General features: G+C 42.1%; 2 protein-coding genes across 10 annotated transcripts; one reads left to right on the top strand and one right to left on the bottom strand.

Moving 5' to 3' along the window:
• Positions 1–6,308: 6,308 nt before the first annotated feature.
• Positions 6,309–8,207, top strand: LOC134096018 (myoblast determination protein 1 homolog 1-like). The gene is made up of 3 exons (XM_062549757.1): positions 6,309–6,974; positions 7,092–7,170; positions 7,300–8,207. The coding sequence occupies exons 1-3, from the start codon at positions 6,462–6,464 to the stop codon at positions 7,530–7,532; spliced, it is 825 nt and encodes a 274-aa protein (XP_062405741.1). The 5' UTR covers positions 6,309–6,461; the 3' UTR covers positions 7,533–8,207.
• A 1,399-nt stretch (positions 8,208–9,606) lies between these two features.
• On the bottom strand, positions 9,607–22,067 carry tnnt3b (troponin T type 3b (skeletal, fast)). Of its 9 annotated transcripts, XM_062549438.1 has the most exons (17): positions 21,940–22,062; positions 20,285–20,321; positions 20,052–20,065; positions 19,251–19,265; positions 17,587–17,711; positions 17,529–17,538; positions 16,047–16,064; positions 15,691–15,711; positions 15,012–15,030; positions 14,739–14,784; positions 14,506–14,622; positions 14,202–14,279; positions 13,875–13,988; positions 13,443–13,552; positions 13,143–13,233; positions 12,557–12,597; positions 9,607–9,975 (listed from the first exon to the last, which is right to left on the bottom strand). In XM_062549438.1, the coding sequence occupies exons 2-17, from the start codon at positions 20,299–20,301 to the stop codon at positions 9,939–9,941; spliced, it is 873 nt and encodes a 290-aa protein (XP_062405422.1). In that variant the 5' UTR covers positions 20,302–20,321; positions 21,940–22,062; the 3' UTR covers positions 9,607–9,938. The 9 variants fall into 9 exon arrangements, with proteins under 9 accessions (XP_062405422.1, XP_062405417.1, XP_062405416.1 ...); XM_062549433.1 differs by lacking the exon at positions 12,557–12,597 and adding an exon at positions 11,729–11,769 and having other exon boundaries at positions 17,529–17,711; positions 21,940–22,067; XM_062549432.1 differs by having other exon boundaries at positions 17,529–17,711; positions 21,940–22,063.
• Between the last annotated feature and the right edge of the window lie 1,644 nt (positions 22,068–23,711).

Raw genomic sequence — 23,711 nt, 5'->3', positions numbered from 1 at the left:
GTTGTTTTGGGGGGGGCCAGTGTGAGTGAGTGCGTCGGTCTTCAGCAGGTCACTGTGAGCTGAGGGCCCCCAGATGGCCGGTGTGTCCCAGGCCAGCCTCTCCATGTCTCTCACCAGAGGAGCCTGATCGCCCCGCTGGCGCTTTGTTCCCTCGGAGTGGACATGCTCTGTTTTATGAGCCCGCTGCCAATAAAGGGCCTGGAGCGCTGCCCGCCGCGAGCACCACGCAGGCTGGACGGCGCCTATCGCACTTAAAACAATTTTTTAAATGTTTTACATCTCCGTGTGCCAGCGGATCATTTGCTCGAGGGGTGCCGTAATTCCCAAGCAAAGACCAGCATGTGTTTCTTAAATACAACACCAGGAAACAGGGCACATACATTAACATGTGGCTTACACGCTATAAGCAACACACATGGATGATCCGTATCAGCATTTCGAGAGTGGGCATCACTGAACTTTATATAGCCGTGAAGCATCTAGTGGCATGTCTTTGACGTTAACACTAACGCATGAGTGGTCAGATTATCAAAATAGTTGATGACGCACGCATTGGACGCATAGTGCTACTTTGTGAGATCTCTATTTTGTGCCCAGTATAACTGAAATAGTGTTGTGATTCTCTAATGCAGGGAAAGTGAAAGGTATGCTCTAATTATCCAGCCCATATGGCCCCCGGCCCTGGCCCTGGGGACTGGCACGGTGTGGTCTGCGCTCAACAGGCACGGACCAGCGAGTCCAATCAGTAGGAAGATGAAAAGGCAGAGGACAGCTCCTTCAGTGTGACCTTCACATCCACTGTTACACACTCACCAGCGCCGAGAGTCACATTACATCCTGTGATTCACCAGACCCGGCTCCCTCGCACACAACTATTTTTTGCAGTAATGATGTGTGCCATAGAATTAACCCTCCCTACTAATCTTAGCTCCACACATAGCATCCGATAATATTTGATGTACTGTATGAAACAAATCGTCGTCCTCAACAGTTGTTGTGTACGAAAACGACTGGCCGAGCATTAAGCTCCCATGCTGGAGTTCAGAAGTGAATGAATGAATGAAAACGGTGCACAATTCACTGTGTGGCTAACCGATTGAACGTGAAGAGTATTCCAAGCTACACCCCATCCCCATCCTAGAGCATCATCCCAGCACCTCCCCGGTCAGCTCCTTAAAAGAGACAGTGAGCATTGTTGTTGTCTTTGTGGTGGCATTCTCACCCATGGAGTGTTGCTCCAACTCGGAGCTTCAAATGGCATTCCTTCAGAGTGTCACCATCCAAAACAATGATCCCTGATTATTTAAGCCATTTGCACATGCCAAAAATGTTGCAAACTGGACCACCCTGTGGGTGTGTGGAGCGGAGACTATACCACCCAGGATTGAGACGTGGTAAGTACCTGCCAAAGCCCCGCCATTAGGCACCTGAGCTAAATTTGGCACAGCCGCAGTGGCCCCAGCATCGCGTTCACACCTGCTGCGGAGCTGTCTCAGGCCCAGGGACGGTCACCACGGTTCTGGGTGGGATGCCCACCACTCAGACAACAAACAAGCATCCCTGTGGAGCCAGCGTACAGTATCTCTGGGCCTAAGATCCGCCTTCATGGGGAACACGTCGCATTTTACTGGGCTCTTGAAAATCCGTTTTTGTTTTTGTCAACCCATGATGGAAAACGTCCACATACTCGTCTTATCGTCTCATGATGATTGTGTCGTCCAATGTAGGACTTTTTTTTTTTTTATTATTATTTTAACTGGATATAATATAATGTCTGGAATCCAGTTTATAAATTCAGTCCTCCATGTGCCAGTATAACGTACATGGGATTAAAACAAAAATATATCCCATTGTTTGGCTGAGAGTGTTCTCCAGTTGTTTGCATGTAAATCTCTCACTAAAGCTAATTGTGAACACTAAAAGCAGAAGCAGTTAATGGGTTAGTGCTAAAAGACCAACAACAGAACTGAAAACTGAGGAAGATGGATAACCAACAACGCAGGCTTAGCTCACAGCTGAACTGATCAAACTCAGCACAAATGCCCCAGCTCTAGAGGTCCCTTATTAACCAATTAAAGAGCTGAGAGTGATGAGAGTTCCCCCGGCCTGTGTCATTATTCCATTTGGGCCCATTCACCACCCAAGTGAGCTTGCAGTGTGGAGATGGGGTGAGAGGATGGAGACCACACAGGAGAAGCAAACAATTTGACCACATCGCTAAAGAGCAGACTTCAGACTCACCCATGTCACACTGGAACACAAACATTAAACCCATTTGAAGTATCCAAACAGAGTTTGAACACAGTTTGAGTCTGAACTTCTGACCGTAAAAAGCCATGTAAACCAATTCAGGCCTACAGTAACTATCCTCAACCCTTACTCCATACAATCCCAAGGCAGATAACCATGTATCCGCTTACTCTTCTCAGTAGATTCTACATTGGTGAGCTGGGAGGGCTCAGAGAATGTAGACCTCCACCATTGCCTTTATGCCATATCCCACAATATTAGAAAAAGTGACAATAAACTCCTGGATCCTGCTGTCAATCTGGGTCTGCTTCAAAATGTAATGGACCATTTTTTGACTTGTGTGTTATCTCTCCGCCAACTTCAAAGGAAGCAGGACTATTTTTTGCATAATCCTTTTGACAAACAAAGTGAGCATAAAACATATCAAATATAGGGGATTTATTGTTTCGTTGATTTATTCATTTCTGTGATTTGTTATGTTTTGTTTGTTTGATTTGTCCTTTGGCTTGCTACTACACATGGAGGGGCAAGAGCAAATATGTGAAGACAAAAAATAAAGAGTGTGATGCTTGCTTCTTCTGGCTCATGGGTGGCCTACCATGACGCTTCAGTGTTTTCATGTTTGTGTTGCGAGACTTGTAAAATGGAGGTTTGGGAGGGTGGCAGAGGGCTCTTATAGACACCCTCTGACTTCTGTCCAAGGGGAAATTCTTCTCTCTTGTCTGTGATTTTACCACAGTCATTATTCCAAGACATTTTCTTCATTTAAAATGAGCATTTCTTGCCACTTAGTTCACCATGATAGTGTACAAAAACACAAAATGTCACTTTTCATGTCTAATGTTTCCTTGCTCACAGCTACCAATGACCATTTAAGTTTACCTAAAAGGACGTGCTCTGCATCACTTTCGAGAAGAGCCTTCTGAGCCATTTGCCAGGAATGGTTACAGAGGCAGTGGACTCATTTTGAGAACCTGTACATGTGATACTCAGGCAGCCATGGATGTTCCAGCATGTTCCCTTGTTCTCTTTAACATGGCTCATCCTCAGCTGAGTGAGTGTTGGAGAGACCTGAAATCGTATCTGCGGCCCAGGAGTGAGCATGCTGACACCTCATTCAAAGGCATGTGCAGAGCGTAGGCCTACACCCTGCAGAAAGACGATCATCTCCTTCAGATGCTCACAACATGACACAAGCACATCTCAGCAGAGAGGGGGGGATTGTTTTGCACAAGCTAGGATGTGTTTCAAAGGTCCATCTGCACCCATGCAATCCTTTCACTGATAAACACCTTATAATACATAGACTAACATCATAGTATGCTTAGCAACAGGCCATTATAATTCTCTAGGCTACATATTGGCTGAATGTTTAAAAACTCTAGACTTGGATGTGATTACTACAGTATGTCGGATTCATTAGCATAATAATACATGCAATTCAAAAATAATAACACTATTTATTGAGAATCATATAGATTTTTCTAAATGTATGTATGCTGTTTTAAGCAATGACAGCATGTCTACGATGCATCAGAAGCAGACTGCATGACACAGAGCTCTTGGTCTGTTTTGGAGCTGGTCATGACTCCGTCTGTAGGGCGTACGTATGCCAGCAGGGATTTGGCCCTAATCCTCTAGCTGCAGTGGCACAAGACCTGCTGGCCATCTCGTGCCCGTGGCCACAATCCCCCAGTATGCGGCGCAGAGTGTGGAGAAAGCCCAGCTGTAGCATGGCTGTAACGCAATCTGTGGGCCGTCACAATGCCTGTGTTCAGTGAGTGTGGTGGTTGTGGGGGGGGGGGGGGGGGGGGGGGGGGAGTAGCCCGTGCTGGTTACGCACTACAGCAGGTGTGAAGAGAAACTCCAGGGCTGTTGCTGATTGCTCTAACCCCTCCCCTCCTCCCCTCTCCCTTTCTCCTCTCCTTCTGCCTTTCTGCTTTTTTTTTTTTTGCATTTGTGCAAAAAGCAGAATTTGTGGATATATACTGATATAACTATTGGTATGAACAAATAAATTAAGTTCATGACCATCACATAATAATGTTTTGTGTTTAGGCCTAACTGATAAATACAATAAAACTTCACTCACATCTCACTATTTATGCTGCCTGAAAAAATGATTTATTTGGATGATTATCATGATTTGGGTGTTATTAATTTACACAGGCACTTCCTGACTCCTACATCTCATTTTGTGGATGCATTGTATTTATAGAAATAAAAACAATCAAACAATGGTCTCTTCAAATTATATATTTATCATAGTATAATTATAAATCAATGCATTATTATATCTTATCAATATACAACAATTCTCCTATTTATTATTTTTGTTTTAAATAAATGCATGTTCTGGGTTTGTCATGGCTTTTCAATGGAGCTGCATATTGATGTATGTCTAAACCAATTGATTTAGGTGTTCAAAATAACACCATGCAGTGCCATTATGTGAATGTCAAAAGTCAGTAGAGGAGTTCATCATAAATATCAGCAACTGCCTCCCCCCACCTTGAAATAAAAACACGAAAGCTCACGTTCAGACTGCGAGCTGAGAGGGAGGAAGAGATGCATGTAAAGCCCCGGCTTTAGTTGGCCTGCGGATTTAACGCTAGGCACGGTGTACATTACATCTTAAATCTGGACAACCGCGGAGATCAGATGCACTGAACTTTTCTACACTGAGTTTCATAGAGCAGCCAACTATGAAAGATATATACGTCATGTATGATACCTGACGCGTCACTCTGTCGGGATTTTTCTTTTATTCTTTCTTTTTTTTTAATATGAATTCTCTTCAGGGCTTTAATTGATTACTGTACATTTGGAGAGTTTTCAGCAGCCAATTCATTGATACAGGCATGCTACTTCTAATCTATTTCAGAAAATACCAATAAAATATGGTGAACCAGCCCAATAATAATAATACTATAACACTACTACTAATAATAATGATATAATTAGCATTATTCAGTCATTTAGGATAAGTATTTTTATATTTATTGGAGACTGGTTGTGTATGTGTACCATTATCTTTGTAACCCATTTTATTTTTTATTTTCATTTTCGTTTTCCTTAAATAAGATTTGATATACTGTAGATACTGTCTTCCAATTACACATGACTAATAATTACCTCACCATGGCGTTCTTCCGTGCGCAAATTGATGTACCCATGACTCGGTGAGCAGGCACTTGCGCTTTGGCTCTACAGCGTCACCTGTTGTAATTAGCCGATATAACAAACTACATCTAGTAGAGTTTTACTACTCAGTTGTTTCTGAAGACTGTTCTTTGGAAGTGTTCATGAAGACCAACTTTAAGCCCTTGAAAATACCATAGGAAATGTGTCTGTAAAGAACTGACTTGATATAGGCTATCCAATAACCTAAAGGCAGGAATGAGTTAGACTTTCACTAGTCTATATTTGTTGTTTTCAAAATGTACCATCACAGAGTCCGAACAGCTATCATTTTAAAACTATTTATACTGTACTCAACCAGTTAGCCTAATAATATAATCCATTTTTTTAACCATTTTTTTTAAAAAACAGCAGCACATTACATTAGGCTATTATTCAGATTGGTTATTTCTTCAAGTAGGCTATCCTACTTGATGTGAAATAATAACATAAAAAATGAAACATTCGGTTTTAGCCATTCGACTTATTCGTGTAATAATAAATGATACCATTTTTTCTTAGTGTTTTTTAGGTAATTTTCTGCTTGCGTCCATTTTCAACTAACCATCAAATAATCCAATATCAAATAGGCTAATCACCAGTGTCACTTGAAGACAACGTGGGTTGCCAATGCCCATAATTCATAACTTAACATAAATTCTCATTTGAATTTACATTTCCTTTTGACATTCCATGACAGACATTTGGGTATCACCAGTGCATTACGCACATTAAGCTTTCTGTCATTAAATTGAAGACGCCCCTCAGCTACAACCATTGGCTTGTCGAGTGGCTTGTCCACGGCTGGACACGCCCCCGGGAACCACTGGTCAGTATAAATCGAAGCCAAACTGCTACAGCGGTACGAAAGTTGAGGGTTTCCCAACTGATTCACACCCACACTTCTGATTCCTGATAGGTGTCAATACATAAAAGCAGTGTGGATAAAATATTCCCTGTGCCACCAAAGGCAGTTAGAGACACATCAGCGGAAATCCTTTAAGTTCTTTGGAAATAAACAAATAAGGACCATGGAGTTGGATATCTCTTTCCCAATCACCTCCGCAGACGACTTTTATGACGATCCATGTTTCAACACCAGTGACATGCAGTTCTTTGAGGATTTGGATCCCAGGTTGGTACACGTTGGTCTGCTGAAACCAGACGAACACCAGCAGAATGAAGACGAGCACATCCGCGCACCAAGTGGGCACCACCAGGCTGGAAGATGCCTTTTGTGGGCATGCAAAGCCTGCAAAAGAAAAACAACCAACGCAGATCGCAGGAAAGCCGCAACTATGCGCGAGAGGAGGCGGCTGTCGAAAGTCAATGATGCGTTTGAGACGCTGAAGAGATGCACGTCCACAAATCCGAACCAGAGGCTGCCAAAGGTGGAGATTCTTAGAAATGCTATCAGCTACATCGAATCTTTACAGACCTTGCTTAGGGCAGGAGGAGGACAAGAGGAAACCTACTACCCAGTGCTCGACTACAGCGGTGACTCTGACGCATCCAGTCCGAGGTCCAACTGCTCTGATGGCATGGTAAGTTATTCCCACAGTTTTGACAAGCAGATGTGTGCAGTGTGCGCGTTGATACGTCTTCTTTCGGGTTGTAATATTGCATCGGTTTATCTGACAATTTTACTCTCTCCTGTTTAGGCTGACTTCAGTGGGCCAGCTTGCACTTCAAGGAGAAGGAACAATTATGACAGCGCTTACTTCAACGAAACACCAAATGGTAAGAGTGAGGCCAAGCTGACATATGGAGATGAAATGGGCAAAGACAACTGAGATAGCCTAACTATAGTTCAAGGCAATGTTCACAAAATATGACTGTCGTTTTAACATACAACTTGTTTCCTTTCAGATTCCAGAAACAACAAAAACTCAGTTATTTCCAGTCTGGACTGTCTATCGAGCATTGTGGAGAGGATCACCACAGATACCTCTCCGTGTCCGGCTGTTCAGGAGGGCTCTGAGGGTAGCCCCTGCTCCTCCCAGGAGGGATCTGTGCTGTCCGAGCCCGTTGCGACCGTTCCGTCACCGACCAGCTGTATCCCTGCTTCGCACGATCCCAACCCAATTTATCAAGTGCTGTGAGGATATGGGCGTTTGAGAAACCAACGAACGAACTGACTTTACATTCTTCAGAACGAACTTATTCCTTTACACATGCAATTGTTATAGACAATTGCCTAGACTTATTGTTATAGACTTGCCTTTGAGATGCGTAGAGTTAAATGAATGATTGCGTTCAGTTTCATGTCGGCCTATAGCAAGTCTACTGTCCAATATCTTAAATGAATACTATTCCTGTTTAATCTTCAGCAATGATAGGTCTTTGTCAATGTGTGTATGAATGCACTGTGCCAATGTGTGACCCTGTGGAAGACTGAAAACTAGGTGGCACTAAATCGATTAGAGATTAAGAAAGTGTTTGACAGTTACCCTGCATTTTAGACAGAAATAATTGTAGCCTAACTTACGAGAGGAATTTACTTCTGGTTACCACCGCTGATGACCAATTACTATTTTTCAACATTAATGTCATCTTTCGATTCCTCCGTTTGACAAAGATTTCTCACGATAATGAATGGAACACGAGGACCATTTTTGTATATTTTGTAAATAAGAGCACTGCTGAAAATCAAACAAAATCTTTACTTATTTAATGTTGCTTGTTGAAAGACGCTTGTATTGTTGTGCCAAATGTTAAACTTTATATTTATAAGAAACGAGTGTATGTCAACATTTTACAAAATAAATATTTATACAGATTACTTTACACTTTCGTTTTATTGATACATTAATGTTGCACTCTCAAAAGCTGTTAATGCTATATCTCACATCGATTGAACCTGGAGATGACTGTGGACATGACAGGCCAGTTATGCATTTTAGCCACATGCGGCCGAGGACCTCACTCTTGGTTGCACTCTGAGTTCTACGTAAAATGATTGTAGGCCCGGCCGTCAGATCAAATAATCGGTTTTGGCTTAACATATTTGTCAAGACAACACTCATATTTTGATAGATGGAGAAACATCTGTTAGATAATAGAACCTACACTTCACTTGAATACTGAAAAACTTTCCGGAGTTTAGACTGTAGCCTACATAATATTAGTGCCCCTTAGCCTAGCCTACTCCTATAAACCTTATCAAGAGACACTTTCGATTATTGGACCTTTTTGAATGATTAGCCCTTCTATTAAATCGGGCATCTGGGTCTCCAATCAACAGCCAACCAAACGAATTATTCATATTATTCATCCATATTATCAATTTAGGCTATATGAATCAACATTACATTTGCAGTAAAAAAAAAAAAATAATACCTAGCACAACATCATACAATGATAACAGTGGCTGATAAATCAGATAAAAGACAAAGAAATAATAAGAAATCAAGTGAACAAATTCGGATTGAAAAACTGTCAGTCAGAAATGGATATGAGATACGGTAGGCTATAATCTCGAGTCAACGCTCAAAGAATTCAGAAGTAATTTACACATACTGTAGGCCTACAATGATTGATCAGCCAATAAAATACCCAGTAAAAGCAATAATTTTTGTTTCTTTGGAAAATTAAATAAATAAATAAATACATAAATAAATAATATATATATATATATGCTAAAATATGTGTGCCGCATTTGAAAAAATATATTTGACTTTATTAATGATAGACGACGCTGTAAACTACAACTCTGCAACTACAATATTTAAATGTTGATGCAATAAACACGATGCATAAATGATATAAATATATAAAATGTACGTAGGCTAATATATATATATAATATGTAAATCATTAATATTATTTAGGCTAAATAAAGTCAAAATAATCTTTTGCCACTTGAGTTCTTACAGTTTGCACTGATTGAAAGACAGTAAGACAATATGGAGTTATTGTGTTAGATTGAGCAAGTGGAAAGTGAAACAAAACATTAAGGACAGAATTTGATGCAAAAAATATATAATTTATTGTAGTGGCAATATGGACAGTTTTCTTGTTCTCATTTCCAGCTGGCTAATTGTAACTCATATTCTCTGGTGTGCTTCCATGAGAATATTTTAACAATGTCCACAGTGCAGACACTCCCTACTTGTATATTGTTTGATTGGTTTCATGTTCAAGATTATATGAACATAAAGACTGTCAAGATCATGGTTTTAAGAAGAAGGATTTTATTGTACTGCGAACAGCAGCAGGGCAACAGACAAAGCTGAAGAGTAAAACGTTATTTACAAAAAAACACCTTGAGAACCTAACAGTAGTCCGAGTGTGACGTGAGGCAAGTCAGAAGCGACTACAACTATAATTCCAGATTGAGGCCTGTAAGGAGGGATTTCACACAACACAAAAGAGAAGCCAAGGCATCCAATGCCGGTCGTTTCTGTGCTATGGGTCGAGGTGCATCCTGGGCGGCTACGAGGGGCGGGTCAGACATCCGGCTGGCATGGCGGGCGCGTGCCGACGCCTCATCCTCCTGAGCTGGCAGTCTACTTTCTGCGGCGGGTGGCGGCGCCCTTCTTGCTGCTACAGTATGGCAAGAGAAGAGCACACGTGAGAAGGGCCGGGGAGAGGACACACACACCCCCATCAGGGGCCCAGAGGGAGTCCTGCTCCTCACACTGACCTCTAGTGTCATGCAGTGGACTGGACACCCGTCACATGGACTCGTGTCACATGATATGAGAGACACTGCCTATCTGAATGAATCACTACAACTACAGTGTCTGATATACTGGTGATGAGAATAAAAAATGCTGCTGTATGCAATGGTGTGCAAGCATTCTTGACTGAGACTTTAAAAGCATACATACAAAGCTTGACAGAGACTTTAAAAAGCATCTAAATACAATGCTTGACAGACACTTTTAAAGCATCTCAATAGCCATTAACTGTTATCATTGACTTTGCTATATGTTTTTGTTCATTTCTTACACAAACTATTGATCTGGGACATTTCCTTAGTCAGTGGCTACAGTAGAGATCCTATACTACATGTCCTGATAAAACACATTGCTTCTACAATACATAGATCAACATCTGATTAGTGAAACACCCTGGGCTTGCGATCGTGCAGGGTTACATCACATGGTTTCATGCAGTCACACCAAGCAACACTTACCATCATTCTTTAGTGAAGGAAAAACCAAATACTTGCATCACTCATCACCAGATGAGTAATGTAAGGGTCAAGGGTCATGGAGAGGATAGTACATTTTAGCTCGATGGATACAGACCTTCACACTTCTCACAATCACAATAATTAACACACCACAATAATACTATCAGGGTGGCAAAGAAAATTACAAGCTCAGAGCAGAATTTTCTTCTTTTTTTTTTTCAACCGAATTATTACCCAGCACCCCATCTTACTCTGTCATGACAACAGCTGTGAAACTGTATTCATGAGACATACACAAACTAAATGCTTGTTTCATACAAAACAAGAGCTGAATTTTCTTTGCCTTCAGAGCGATCCTTACCAGATGGAAGGCAATGGAGCAGGAATGGACCAAAAGCATATGATAGCTGTAATGTCCCACTGTGACCGTTTGACATTACAGGATGTAGAAGTAGTGATGATGAGGACAGTACTCTAAAGTACCTTTCTGTTACTGTAGAACAGTAACCAGGTTATTCACTCCTCCCCTGGTGTTGAAAGCCAGGGTTCAATAGACGGGCAGACGGATGAGAGCCTACAGTTTGCCAGTACGCTTAGTCTCACCCGCATCTTCCATGCCTTTTACAAAAATGTCCTAAATACTTACTGTCTGTCTGTGCTGCAGCTATATGGACCACTGGCTCCAGGTGCAATGTTTTTACGTTGGGCGCTTTAGGACATTGTTTGTATGGCCTTAGTGCAAATGACAGACTCACCACAGCGAGTGTGATGCAGTTATGTCTGACATGTTGCATAAGTGTGTGTGTGTGTGTGTGTGTGTGTGTGTGTGTGTGTGTGTGTGTGTGTTGTGTGGATTGTGTGTGTGTGTGTGTGTGTGTGTGTGTGTGTGTGTGTGTGTGTGTGTGTGTGTGTGTGTGTGTGTGTGTGTGTGTGTGTGTGTGTGTGTGTGTGTGTGTGTGTGTGTGTCGGGGTGGGGTCGTTGTTGACTGTGTGTGGGAGCGCGTCTGGTGACTAGTATTGTTTCAGAAGTTATTAGAAAGGGATGATGTATGCATTTCTCAGGAGAGGCAGCAGTGGCCTTTCTCAGAATGTGGAAATGCATCAGTCTACCATGCGGCTGGAGGGATGGCGTGGGATCTGATGGGAAGCGTTACTTACTGTTTCTGCAGCTCATCAATGCGGTTTCGCAGTGACACGACCTGAAAGCAACACATTCACAGTGCAGTCTATAAGTAAACACAGGCCATGTCTGTGGGCCGACAGCAGCGAACTGCTCACCTTGGGACTCCTACCTTTCAGCTGGGAACTGGGTCATATGTGAGAGACTGAATGAGACTAAAAGCCAAACACACACATTTGTCGAGCTGCCCTTGCGTATAACCTCCGAGACGGACTTGTGGTTTCGTCTGAGGAATTCTCGTGAATCATCAATGTGCTTTCTTTTTCCCACCCAAATCATAACAAGAGGCAGGGGAGACTGTGCGTGTTTGGCTTGTTTCTCCAGCTCACAAAAATGGCCGAGCAAGATCTGTGCCGCTCATACGCATACAAGGTGATCATACTCTCAGCACTGCGCGAGCGACCAGGTGAAGCATTTTTAGCCGCTCTGATACCTACCTGTAGGGGCAAAAGGCTGTTCTTACCAAACCTTGGGCATAAGCCCAGAGAGGTTTTTTTTTACCGTATTTTACAAACTTATACTGACAGACAGGTGCCTTAATTGCACATGTGCTTTATGAGCCAACATGGCAATTTTCTCTTAAAGGCACAGTCACTCTTCAGCGAGGCCACAATCCTCCTCTACAGCTTCTCCAGCCGTTTCAACGTTGGATTGAACCTGCCACCCTTCGTACTGTATGATGACCTGTTGCCCCCATGTGTCCGTGTCTCTTTCTGAGAGACCGTCCCATGCAGGCTGACCAACCATGCTGTCTGGACAGAGCGCTGTGTCTGCTCTTGCACAGCTACCCGAGCTCTGTTACTTACAATTTACTGAGCTCCTCCACTCTCTTACGTAGTGTTGTAACCTGAAGGGGATCAAAGCACAGCTGCATTCAACGCTGCGTGGGGGGAGGCTCTGCTTTGGGAAGTTGAACCCTTTTTGCGACCAGGACTTCAGTACATGTTATCAGGAATACATTTGGGCTGTGCGGCGCCATACACGTTATCTGTATACGAGGACATTTTTATGATATGTGCTTTAATTTAAGCTTGTTGCAATTTAAAGGAGTGATTCTCAGTTTTCGCTGTTAACTAGAGAGGTGTTCACGAAATGTCCAACGCGATGCTGTTATGAAGGAATGTTGAAAATATTTTTTCCTTGTGTTCTATGTGTCATGATGCTTGTTTTCTTCATGTTTACATCTGCAAATCTAACCATAGTAAAGATGGCAAAGGGTGATATGTAGTGGATTTCCGTAACTCATCAATCGGCATCTGTCATCAGAGCAAAATGCTGTGGAAACAGCATCAATTTACAGCTCATACTGAAATAAGATAAAATGTCATGGAATTGATTACTGTTGATGGCTCCATTTGTTCTCCTGTGTCCCTGAACAGGGGGAGTACCCACCTCATACTTCTGTCTCTTCAGCTTCTCCATGTGGTCGAACTTCTCAGACTCCAACTGGTGCATCCAGTCCCACAGCTCCTTGGCCTTCTCCCTGTTGAGTCAAATACCACCCAAACTCAGCAAGGAAAACGGCGTACAACAGCGTAACACCATCTGAGGCAACAGCTTATTTAGCAGACTTTACAAAAAATGGTCTGTTGATTACATCATATACAGTATGTACTCTGACTATAATGTCTGTCATTTGATTCCAGTGTAATTTGTGCAGTGGTGCCAACACTGTGAGCCTGAACGACTTACTTCAGTTTATCCTCGTTCAGATGGTCAATGTTGAGAGCCTTGCGCCTGTCAGCCAGGATCTTCTTCTTCTTCTCTCTCTCAGTCTGCTTCTTGCCTCTCTTTCCTTCAGCCTGTAGTATGTGAAAGCCATACCAGCATTATAGATAACCACACATCTCTACCTAAAATCATACAGAGCCCTATACGTAGATTAAGCCTCGACTCCTCAACCAACTTCAATGGAGATTTTCATTGACATTTTCTTTTAGTCTAGGACTAATCCGTTTATGGGAAACCAGCTCTTATGTTCTGGACCTGGATCTCTATCTAAAATACACAAATGATCACAGAGAAGCCTAAGAACACAGAGAAGCCTAAATAAAGTCAAGGGGCACTACAGATACTAAAGTCTGTGGAGTGGACAGTCAAGTGTCCTTCTGCAGGTGGGCTGACCTTCTGCAGGTGGCTGCTGTAGCTGGAGCCCATGCTGGACAGGGCGGACTTCTTCTTTGCCTCATCGTCAGCCTTCTTCTTGGCATCTGCCTCCTCCCTCTTCAGCCTCTCCTCCTGCAAGGCAATCAGGGTGCAGTGTATCAGAAATGTGTGTGTGTGTGTGTGTGTGTGTGTGTGTGTGTGTGTGTGTGTGTGTGTGTGTGTGTGCGTGTGTGTGTGTGTGTGTGTGTGTGTGTGTGTGTGTTGTGTGTGTGTGTGTGTGTGTGTGTGTGTGTGTGTTAATGTACACAGGTGAGTCGTCTGTCGGAGCGAGTTCTCCACACACACCTCACGTCTGGCCTGACGCTCTTTGTCCTTCTCGGCACGAATTCTCTGCTGCTCGGACCTCTCAGCCCTACGTTTCTCCTGTGGGTTTGGACACACACACACACACACACACACACACGTACGTGCACGCGCGCGCGCGCGCGCACACACACACACACACACACACACACACACACACACACACACACACACACACACACACACACACACACACACACACAGTACCAAAAAGTGAATTAGGAAACCAATTTCATCATTCAAGCTCTGATAAGACATGTTGAGTACAACAGAAACCATTCCTCACGATTCTTTCTTTGAGAGCAATGAGCTCCTCCTCCTCCTTCTTCCTCTGCTCAAAGTGATTATCAATCAGCCCCTGCAGCTCAATGAGATCCTTATTCTGACGCTTCTTCTGGATGTCCTGTGGTGGCACAGAGAGGGCAAAGGTCAACTTTAAGCAACCCACTGAACTCTAATCTCTGCGTATAATATACATAGATTTAATTCAGTGTAAAGCCAACCTAAATGTTGACTTACATCAAAGTCAACTTTGTCGCCATCAGGGATTTTGGGAGCGCTGGGCCTAGAATCATTTAAATAACATTTACATGGTGCCAAATCACCTGCACATTTGAGATCATGCTAAACTACATATTATTTGAATACTCATAAAATCAGTTACGTAATATACAATAGGACTCTCAATAAGACAGACCGTGTAAACAGCATGCAAGCGCTCACTGCCCTACATTTTAAGCAGCTTCATCTAATGATTTATTGCTCACACCATCATTGATATTTGATACTCACTTGAACTTTGGCTTCTCCTCTGATCAATAATAAAATAAAAAAGGGAGAAGGACATGTTACAGTGTTAGAGTCACACATTCAATGGAATTTGTGTAGCCTTCAGGCAACAACTGATGGGTGTTATGTTAATGATGACAACGACTGTTATTTCAGGTTATCTTATTGTGCTGGAACTGTTCTCTTAAAACAGAATCTATGGAGAAAGTAAAGTTTTACTTTCAACTGTGTGGTGTTGTTAATATACAAAAGTCAGTGAAGAGGTAAATAAAAGACTCAAAGTGCACATATATTGAAACACAGACATGAACAAAGTATACAACAGTGGATCAGTATACAAGTGCACAAATATCAAAGCATTAAATCCATTGAGTACACAGAAAACAAGGGAGGCTGAAGCAACAGTTAGGGTTTCATGAATCGTGTGTTACCTTGTTATTGGTCCCTAGCTGACATAAATGTTAATGTTAACCATAACCTGGTTCAGTGAAATTAAAAATGTGGGAGTGATTGGAGAATCACAACGATGACTAGAATACATTTTGGATTGGATCCCTCACCCACCAAACAACAAAACATAACAGAAACAAAACAAAGAAAAACGACACAGAAAACTAGACACAAGCAAGGCAACACCAAGTGTTTTTTGAAAAAGAGTTCTTTGCAGGAAAATACAAACTACCATCTTGTTCTCCCTCCTCGACTGGTTTGGTGCGTCATGCAAAGAGAGAAGCAAAGCATACATGAGCAGTGAAGTCACTGCGCGGGTCAAAGCAGAATGTGAGCATTTTATATTCTTTCACCCTTTCTCCATGTTGGTACATCATCCTCTGACACCAGCCAATTGATTGATAGATTGAGTTGTTGTTTTTTTGGTTTGTTTGTTTTTGTTTTTTGTTTGCAGTGCACCTTGCTCGGTGGAAGACGCAGGCATCTACCATCTCAGGGGTGGTTTCGACCTCCCCACACACTACTACGACTGGCAAACTGCAGCCCCTCTAATCAGATATTACACACACAAGAAATGTGTCCACATACCTTCCTCTTCATAGGCCTCTGCATGCAGCAAGCGTCCAAAGCAAGAGCAGAATAGAAAACATTAGCAACTCAAACAGGTGGAATACAGCCACTACCTCACATACAACTGCTATGACGGGCACTTTTGGAAGTGCTTATAGCTCAGCTTTAAAAATCCATATTGAGGTGTCTACAGGAAAAAAAAGGTGCTTTATTTGTCGCAATAAAATGTGAATTAATGAAGAATTATGACAAGCCTTCACACTCTTAAGACACCTCAATAGGAAAAGCTTTTTTTTTTTTTTTTTTTTTTTTCCAAAAAAGGCAATCCATTTCATACGTCATAAACTTCTCAAATATCACTCATCGGCTCTCAAGAAGATATTTCATTCTTGTAATGAGAGAAAGGGTAGGAGTGTAACGCTTGGAGACTTTCAAGAGGGACAAGTAAGTCTTTACAATGGCCAGGATTCTCTCCATACCGCATCAATCACACAGATCTCATTTAGGAGCTATGCTATGTATAGATGTCTCTGGGCGAAATGGGACGGGATGATGAGTTCTGAGATGCTGTAAAGAGCGGTTATGGAGGAACACAAGACACCCTCCTGTGTAAAGGCCTAAGGTGATCGGTGATCACCATGGATCTTGCATGTTAGCCAGGTACATTTTAAGAGGACGTCGTTAAAAAGGAGATGCACAGATCCGTTCTTTGTCCCTTTGAGGATTTGAAAACAAACCAGAACTGGCAAATATTGTCCCATGTGCACCACTAACATTGAACACCAAAGCATCCCATAGAGGCTTTATAACCCTCAGGTCTACTGCAGAGCAAAGAACACCAACACATGCAACTACGCGTCGGTACAAGCAGTTGGCATTCTTCAAATGCAACTGAAGAGAGCAGTGCTTTACTGGACAACAGCGTGAGGACTGCTCTCTGTTTTGTAAGTGTGGTGGTAAGCAGGAAGAGTTTTAGCTTGGTTACAAGCACACTATGAACTATTAAGCTTCAATGGTAATATTAGAGATGGGAGTAAATTAAGGCATTAGTGGTCTCCCCAGAGGAACCACAGGCTCTCTGGGCACCATCATCATGGCACTAAACAGAAACAGTTGGTGACAAGCTGCTAAGAAGCGGTCTGTGGGAGCATGGTAGGTGTAATTAGCAATGTAATTTCAAACAAAGAGAATTTTCCCGGTACAAGATATCACCAAGTCTCCTTCATAGTGGGCAGTTATGAAGAGGAGGTACCTCCAGTGTTTGTTAGCGACTTCAAGGAGTGGGGAGTTGATGCTACAAGGTAGTTGATGCTACAAGGTTGATTAAGGTTTGGTTTGGTACACATCAGTTCTATACAAGTCTTCAAGTATTATTGTTTTTTAAATTTGTTTCATTAATTTGTATCTAATCTGTATTTTTTTGTTTTGTTTGTTTGTTCTTTTTTTTGCACCTCTTAATACAATTTCAGGGAAGGATGAATGAATATCCATGCCACATACCTTCCTCCACCTCTGGCTCAGGCTCAGGCTCAGGCTCTGGTTCTGGCTCTGGCTCTACCTCTGGCTCAGGCTCTGGTTCTGGCTCAGGCTCTGGCTCTGGCTCTGGAGCCTCCTCAGGCTCAGGCTCGGCCTCTGCCTCTGGCTCTGCCTCTGGAGCTACTTCTACCTCCACTACCTCTTCGGCTAAAAGCCGCGCAAACATGCAGCGAGCAACCAGGGAGAGGAAGGTTTATATTAGGAGATTGGCCGGAGGGAGAGGCAAAGGCATTAGAGCATAAGAGATAAGAGAGAGAGTACTGGTCAGCGATGAGGAGAAACGGGGAGAGAAGAAAAAGTGTGAGCAGAGGGAGAGCAGGAGAGGGAGGAGGAGAAGAGGGAGCATAGAGGAGATATTAGGAGAAGAGGGAGCATAGAGGAGAGATTAGGAGAAGGAGAAGAAGGAGCATAGAGGAGATCTTAGGAGAAGGAGAAGAAGGAGCATAGAGGAGAGCTTAGGAGAAGTAAAAGGGGGAGCATAGAGGAGAGATTAGGAGAAGGAGAAAAGGGAGCATAGGAGAGTTTAGGAGAAGGAGAAGAGGGAGCATAGAGGAGAGTTTAGGAGAAGGAGAAGAGGGAGCATAGGAGAGCTTAAGGGAAAGGGGAAGGCATGGAGGAGAGCTTAGGAGAAGGAGAAGAGGGAGCATAGAGGAGAGTTTAGGAGAAGGAGAAGAGGGAGCATAGGAGAGCTTAAGGGAAGGCATGGAGGAGAGATTAGGAGAAGGAGAAGAGGGAGCATAGAGGAGAGCTTAAGGGAAAGGGGAAGGCATGGAGGAGAAGGCCCACAAACAGCTCTGCTGAAAAAATACAGCTGGCAGTAATCATCAGAGGGAGAAAGAAAGATGAGTCAGTGGAACACACACAGACATGGTGAAAACAAGATGTTGATTAGATGAACACGTGATACTCTGAGATACCGGAGATACCTGGGTTTTAGTGAGTTTTTTATTTTTCTACACGGTTCACTCATCATTGCCTCATTACATCTGACCTCAGGGTTTGAGTTTCAGAAAGTCATCCAGTCATTCAAGCATATGTCACCCTTAATTAGTGTGTTTGACAGGCAATGCAGTGCAACGCAACTGACAGACATGCAGATTGTGTCAGTTGGCGACAAGCATTGTGGACAGAGACTGACGACACATGATCACAGTAAACAACACCAGGGACAGACAAATGGGGGGGAAACTCAGTGTTCTTGGCTGTGAAACTATGAGCAAGTCTCAAGCGCTACTAGTGGCCCTTTGTGATGAGGTGTAGGTGTGCACCTATGTGCACTTAAGTGCCCTGTTAATGAAGCTGAAGCATTACCTTTGATTGATAAGAAATATCCATCATCCCAGAGACAGGCACAGTAGCATGGCTACGTACATGGACATGACCCACTAGGATGATGGCCTTATCTCTCCATCAAAGGCTATTGGCTTTTGCCTATTGCTAGATACGTTAATCTTATTAAGTAGGCTCTGTTTTATTTTATTCTGCTATTATTTGAGTGTGAGTGTTTGCATGTTTGGCTTGATGCACATTGCAGACAGGACAGTATACAGTGAAGACGTGTTAATGCTATTAAAGCACAGTGACTGATTTTAGAAAAGTGTCAAACACATCTGAGATTAAGGGTGGGATGGTGGTAGAACAATTAGTATTGACATTTAATGTGATCTAATCATCTGCAGATTTTACCTTCCCCCTCGTAATCTTCATTTCCGAAAAAAAGAGCAATAAATGCATAAGATTAAATACTGCGTATGGCTATGAAATAACTAATAATAATATTATTAACAATACAGTATATCAATGCTGTCATGCTGAGCATACACATATGCTGGCCTCCAAAACTGATATTTAATCATTTAAGGGCATCTGAACATTGAATTTAAGGCCGCAAGACAAGTCATACCATATTCAGTTTAAGGAGGGCAGTATAGCAGTGCATAACATTAATAGACATAGTTGCAGGATCACAGATTAAACATAATTTAATGTTACCTTAAGAAATTTTGAATGGCTCTACATGCATTCAAATATGTATCCAGGAATTATCAACAAAAGTCTATCGATTGTAAAATATGTAACAGCCTAGATACATCTGTGTCCTGTGACTATGCATCAGGAAAATGTGTATCGATACCTTCCTGATATCGTCAAGGGTACTTTGGCTGCATTGCTACAGACTGTAGCAAAGAGGCACATATCATCATTCAAGTCAGGTTGACGAAAATGTGATGCCAAAAAGATTTTCATAAACACCCACTCAACTAAAGGTAGCATACAGGCGATTTGTAGGAAGGCAGAAATGCAAAGGCAAAGATATCATAGTTGCAGTGTATCACATCCGTCGGTAGAGGGAGGTGTAATACCATATATCCAGAGCCGTTTACAGAATGGATGTGGAAACGCAATTGGTTGAAAATCATACAAAATCTTTTTCATACCAGTATAAAATGACCAAATATTATGTTCTGTTGTCTGGAAACAACTTACCCTCGACCTGATCTCTGCAAGGAAAATGAAAAGCAGAAACATAAACAATTAGGCCTAGTTAATAGCTATAGTAATAGCTGTTTGAAGAAAGTCTTGACTACAATGTAGCCTAAGCATTAGGCTACGCAGGCCAACAATGTAAAATATTTGTCCAAACCAACGACAGATAAATTAACATATCAACGAATGAATGCATCAAATATAGCAGAAAAACATGCAATTAATATACTTACACTTCAGTATCAGACATGATGACGGAAGACTTTACACCTGTGTATGACAGAGTACATCAGGCTATTAGACAAAGTTTATAACCAGGCAATTACATCATAGAATATTTTTAGATTGCACGTCTATGGGTTTAGTTTGTCTTCTCCCAACTTTCCCCACCTCAAGGTCGGTTTCTGCATCTTGAAAAAGCAAGAGCGAAGGCCACAAAAAATAACGAAGAAATCCATTCAAGAGCTCGTTAAAGTCACATGCACTTTGCTGAGGACACCTGTTCTCCTTCAACCTTCAAATGTTTTCAACACTTCAATTTCTGTCAACATTCAAGAGGGTGTGACTTAGGCCACTTCTTATTAGCCTTGCCTGGTGCTCATCGGTGACACGGTAATAACATATTCTTGTGTGCCATTTTATCAAAGATAAACAGCGAATTGAAGATTTGTATTGTTATATACTTTCGTATGACATGCCATTGCGCTTGGCTGATGCCTGCGTTGGAAGCCACCGTCGGGTGACTCCCGCCATAAGCGCACCAGCACAGCTGTAGGGGATTAACAAGGGATCGTATTTCTCAGCATCAGCGGACGCCCTTTTTGTCTGAATAGCTGTCACAATTGACATTGCTCTTCCTTATGTGGTCATAACACCTACGAAAATAATATAATTGGAAGCTGGTGATGAGATTTCTTAAAATTAACTCTACGAAACTGGGTATAGGCCTACAAAGTTGAGATGATAACACTCTCTGGAAAAATTAACGTTGCCTTATACTTTTGAGAGGTCGGAAGTGCTAGATATTTGTTTCCATTTAAGTCTCAGACATAGTTTTAATTTCCCACTAATACCACCATAGCCTACAAGAAAAGGGAGTGTAGCCTATAGTGACATTAGAGATTAATTTGACTGGCTGAAGCACCTGCCAATTGTTTCAATCCCCCATTGGCTCATCTGCGGATATGCGGCACTTACAGTCATTATCAGCTATGCTTCGATAAGCCTCTATTGTCATACCCAACAATGCAATGATTTCAAAGTGGCTGTTTGCAAATCCACCACTTGAAATACATTGTGTCAGCTCTTCGGAATTACGTTGTAACAGGCTATAGATGCCATCAGTGGAGCCAAAACCACTTAATTCTAGTCCAGTTCGTTCTTCATAAGCACACAAAACCATTCCTTAATTTCAGAGCATTCCAAGCCAACACTCACATACTTCCAACTTTTGTGTATCTTAATATTTCATACAGAATAGTAATGATGACACTGCCAGAGATAGCTATCCAAACAGTACAATAACTCATGTCTGACATATTTCCAAATCAGAATTTAATCCTCTCCGAAGCTGTCCAAGGCAACAGGCTCAGATTGCCTACGAAGGTATCACACTTAATAGTTGTCCAAGCACTAATAAATCCCGCCTCATAAAATGATTTATGTGTCCTTCTACTCTCTTTGCAAAGTGTCACTTGTGCCAAAGCAATAGACCTGCCAGCAGGTGAGGCAAAGGCATTTTACCCACCAGCTCCTTTGAAGAAGAAGAAAAATGTGTGGGAAAATCTGATACAGTAACACCAATTACTGTATGTTAATGGCACTATCCATGGACCTGCTGAAGCTCTGTTGGGTGTTATTCCGGTTATTTCTCTTTTCCCCCTCTTACCTCAGAAAAGCCGAAAGGAAGTTGAGCGTCCTGGTGGCGCAGACTGGCTGTAAGGTTCTGCAAACTTCCCACAACGAATAAGTCCTTCTGTTATACTGATACTTGATATGTTCAGGAGCCTTATTGGCTGAGGGTGTGAGCGAGCGAGGGTGTGCACAGGGGGGTCGGAGACATCTTCTCCTCTGGCACTGAATAAGGAGATGGGTAGAATGTGCTGGATGGAAGGAGGCTCAAGTTTGGAAAGCCGAGATGGCCAGTGGCTATATTTGTCCCAATACAAGGCAAGCAAAAATTAGTTCAAGGGGTACTCAAGCTAGTGATGTTTGAGACAGACAGGCAGCAATATACTGCCACGCATGAGGTAGGCATTTGTGTAATGCCTCTGTTTATTTTAGCCAAGAGGCAGTAAGGACATTGACTTGGTCAATGCAGATAACTAGACATAAATCCATTGATGCTGGATACAGATAGTGTAAATAGACCTGTGTGTTGCTGTTTCTAGATGTGTTATACATGTAAAACTTGTAAAAAAAAAAAGTGACACAAAGTATCAAGATCAGACATTCATGAAAAGTTTAATTTCAAATAGATGATGTTTGAAATGGCTTGCACTGTATTGCATTGTATAGCACATAGACCAATTATCTACACAGGCAATATTCTGTACTATATGGTCAAAAACACAAGTATGACAAAATCACTAAGGCAGTAATATGTGTGACACACGGTCTTCAAAGTGTAGCTCACAATTCATGTTTTGTAATCAGTTGTTTTTCATAGGTGTTGACCCATGACAGTTTGAATTATTGACAGCACTTGCACGTTTCGTTCCAGAGTAAACAAGAGGAAATTATGCTTTACGCTACACTGATAGTTGTCAGAATCACATGTAAAAGTAAAAGACATCTAAAGCTAAGAAGGTCCTATACGTGGTTATGTCTACTGTGGTCAATGTCATTCATCTGTTGAAAATAACATTATAATGCTAGGCAGCTTAAAGGTGACCCTATAATCAGAGGACAAATTCTCTGAGGTCAAGTTCAAATATGTTAAGACAGTGATTTACCGTCTCTGAAATGTACTTCACTGTAAATTATTCTAAGCTTTTTTTTTTTACGATGCTCACTCTTTGGGACAATTTTACAACACATGATTACTAAGGAATAATCACAGTGAAGTCATTGTAGATTAATTTGACATAAAGTTGGATTCAGGGGAATGCAGTCAAACTGTGTACATGTAAAATGTGCTTTATATAAATTGTTTTTCACATGTAAATGTCTACTATATTCTATTGTTTTCTGCAGTGTGCTAGTCAACTAGGTCAGAGTTTTTTAGTTCAAATGATGTCCATTAATAATAAACAAATATACTTATTGAACAAATGTAGAAAATATGGGGATATGGGGAAAACATCACTGTTAAAAAGACAATTATTCTCACTACTATGCAATCACCATGCAGACCTTGCTATCTCATAATTATGCCGTGGTCATTAAATAAATTATGACTCTGACGTCTCCCTGTTTACCGTCTCAACAGATAAAATCCACACCATCGGGCAGTGATTCACGAGCCGAATAGTTGAAAGACACTCCCACTGATGTAGTCCCTAACATCTCGCCGGGGGCTTCCTTTCTAATTCAGTTAGGGAAAGGGTGCCGTGAGGGTCGGGACGTAGTAGCAGCCCACTATAAGGACTCCACCAACAGACAGACAGACAGACAGACAGACACACACACGCAGAGAGAGGCACCAGAATGCTCCCTGTG

This window comes from Sardina pilchardus, chromosome 11 (assembly GCF_963854185.1).
Source record: "Sardina pilchardus chromosome 11, fSarPil1.1, whole genome shotgun sequence".
Lineage (NCBI taxonomy): Eukaryota > Metazoa > Chordata > Actinopteri > Clupeiformes > Clupeidae > Sardina > Sardina pilchardus.
This window is presented reverse-complemented; position numbering and strand designations above follow the sequence as displayed.

Excerpts from the sequence above, each read along its gene's own strand:
- LOC134096018 (XM_062549757.1), top strand. The coding sequence starts at position 6,462 with ATGGAGTTGGATATCTCTTTCCCAATCACCTCCGCAGACGACTTTTAT. Across the intron at positions 6,975-7,091 it reads CCAACTGCTCTGATGGCATG|GCTGACTTCAGTGGGCCAGC; the intron begins GTAAGTTATTCC and ends TCTCCTGTTTAG. Across the intron at positions 7,171-7,299 it reads CTTCAACGAAACACCAAATG|ATTCCAGAAACAACAAAAAC; the intron begins GTAAGAGTGAGG and ends GTTTCCTTTCAG.
- tnnt3b (XM_062549433.1), bottom strand. Across the intron at positions 14,280-14,505 it reads TTGCTCTCAAAGAAAGAATC|GAGAAACGTAGGGCTGAGAG; the intron begins GTGAGGAATGGT and ends CCAAACCCACAG. Across the intron at positions 13,234-13,442 it reads CTGAACGAGGATAAACTGAA|GGAGAAGGCCAAGGAGCTGT; the intron begins GTAAGTCGTTCA and ends TTGACTCAACAG.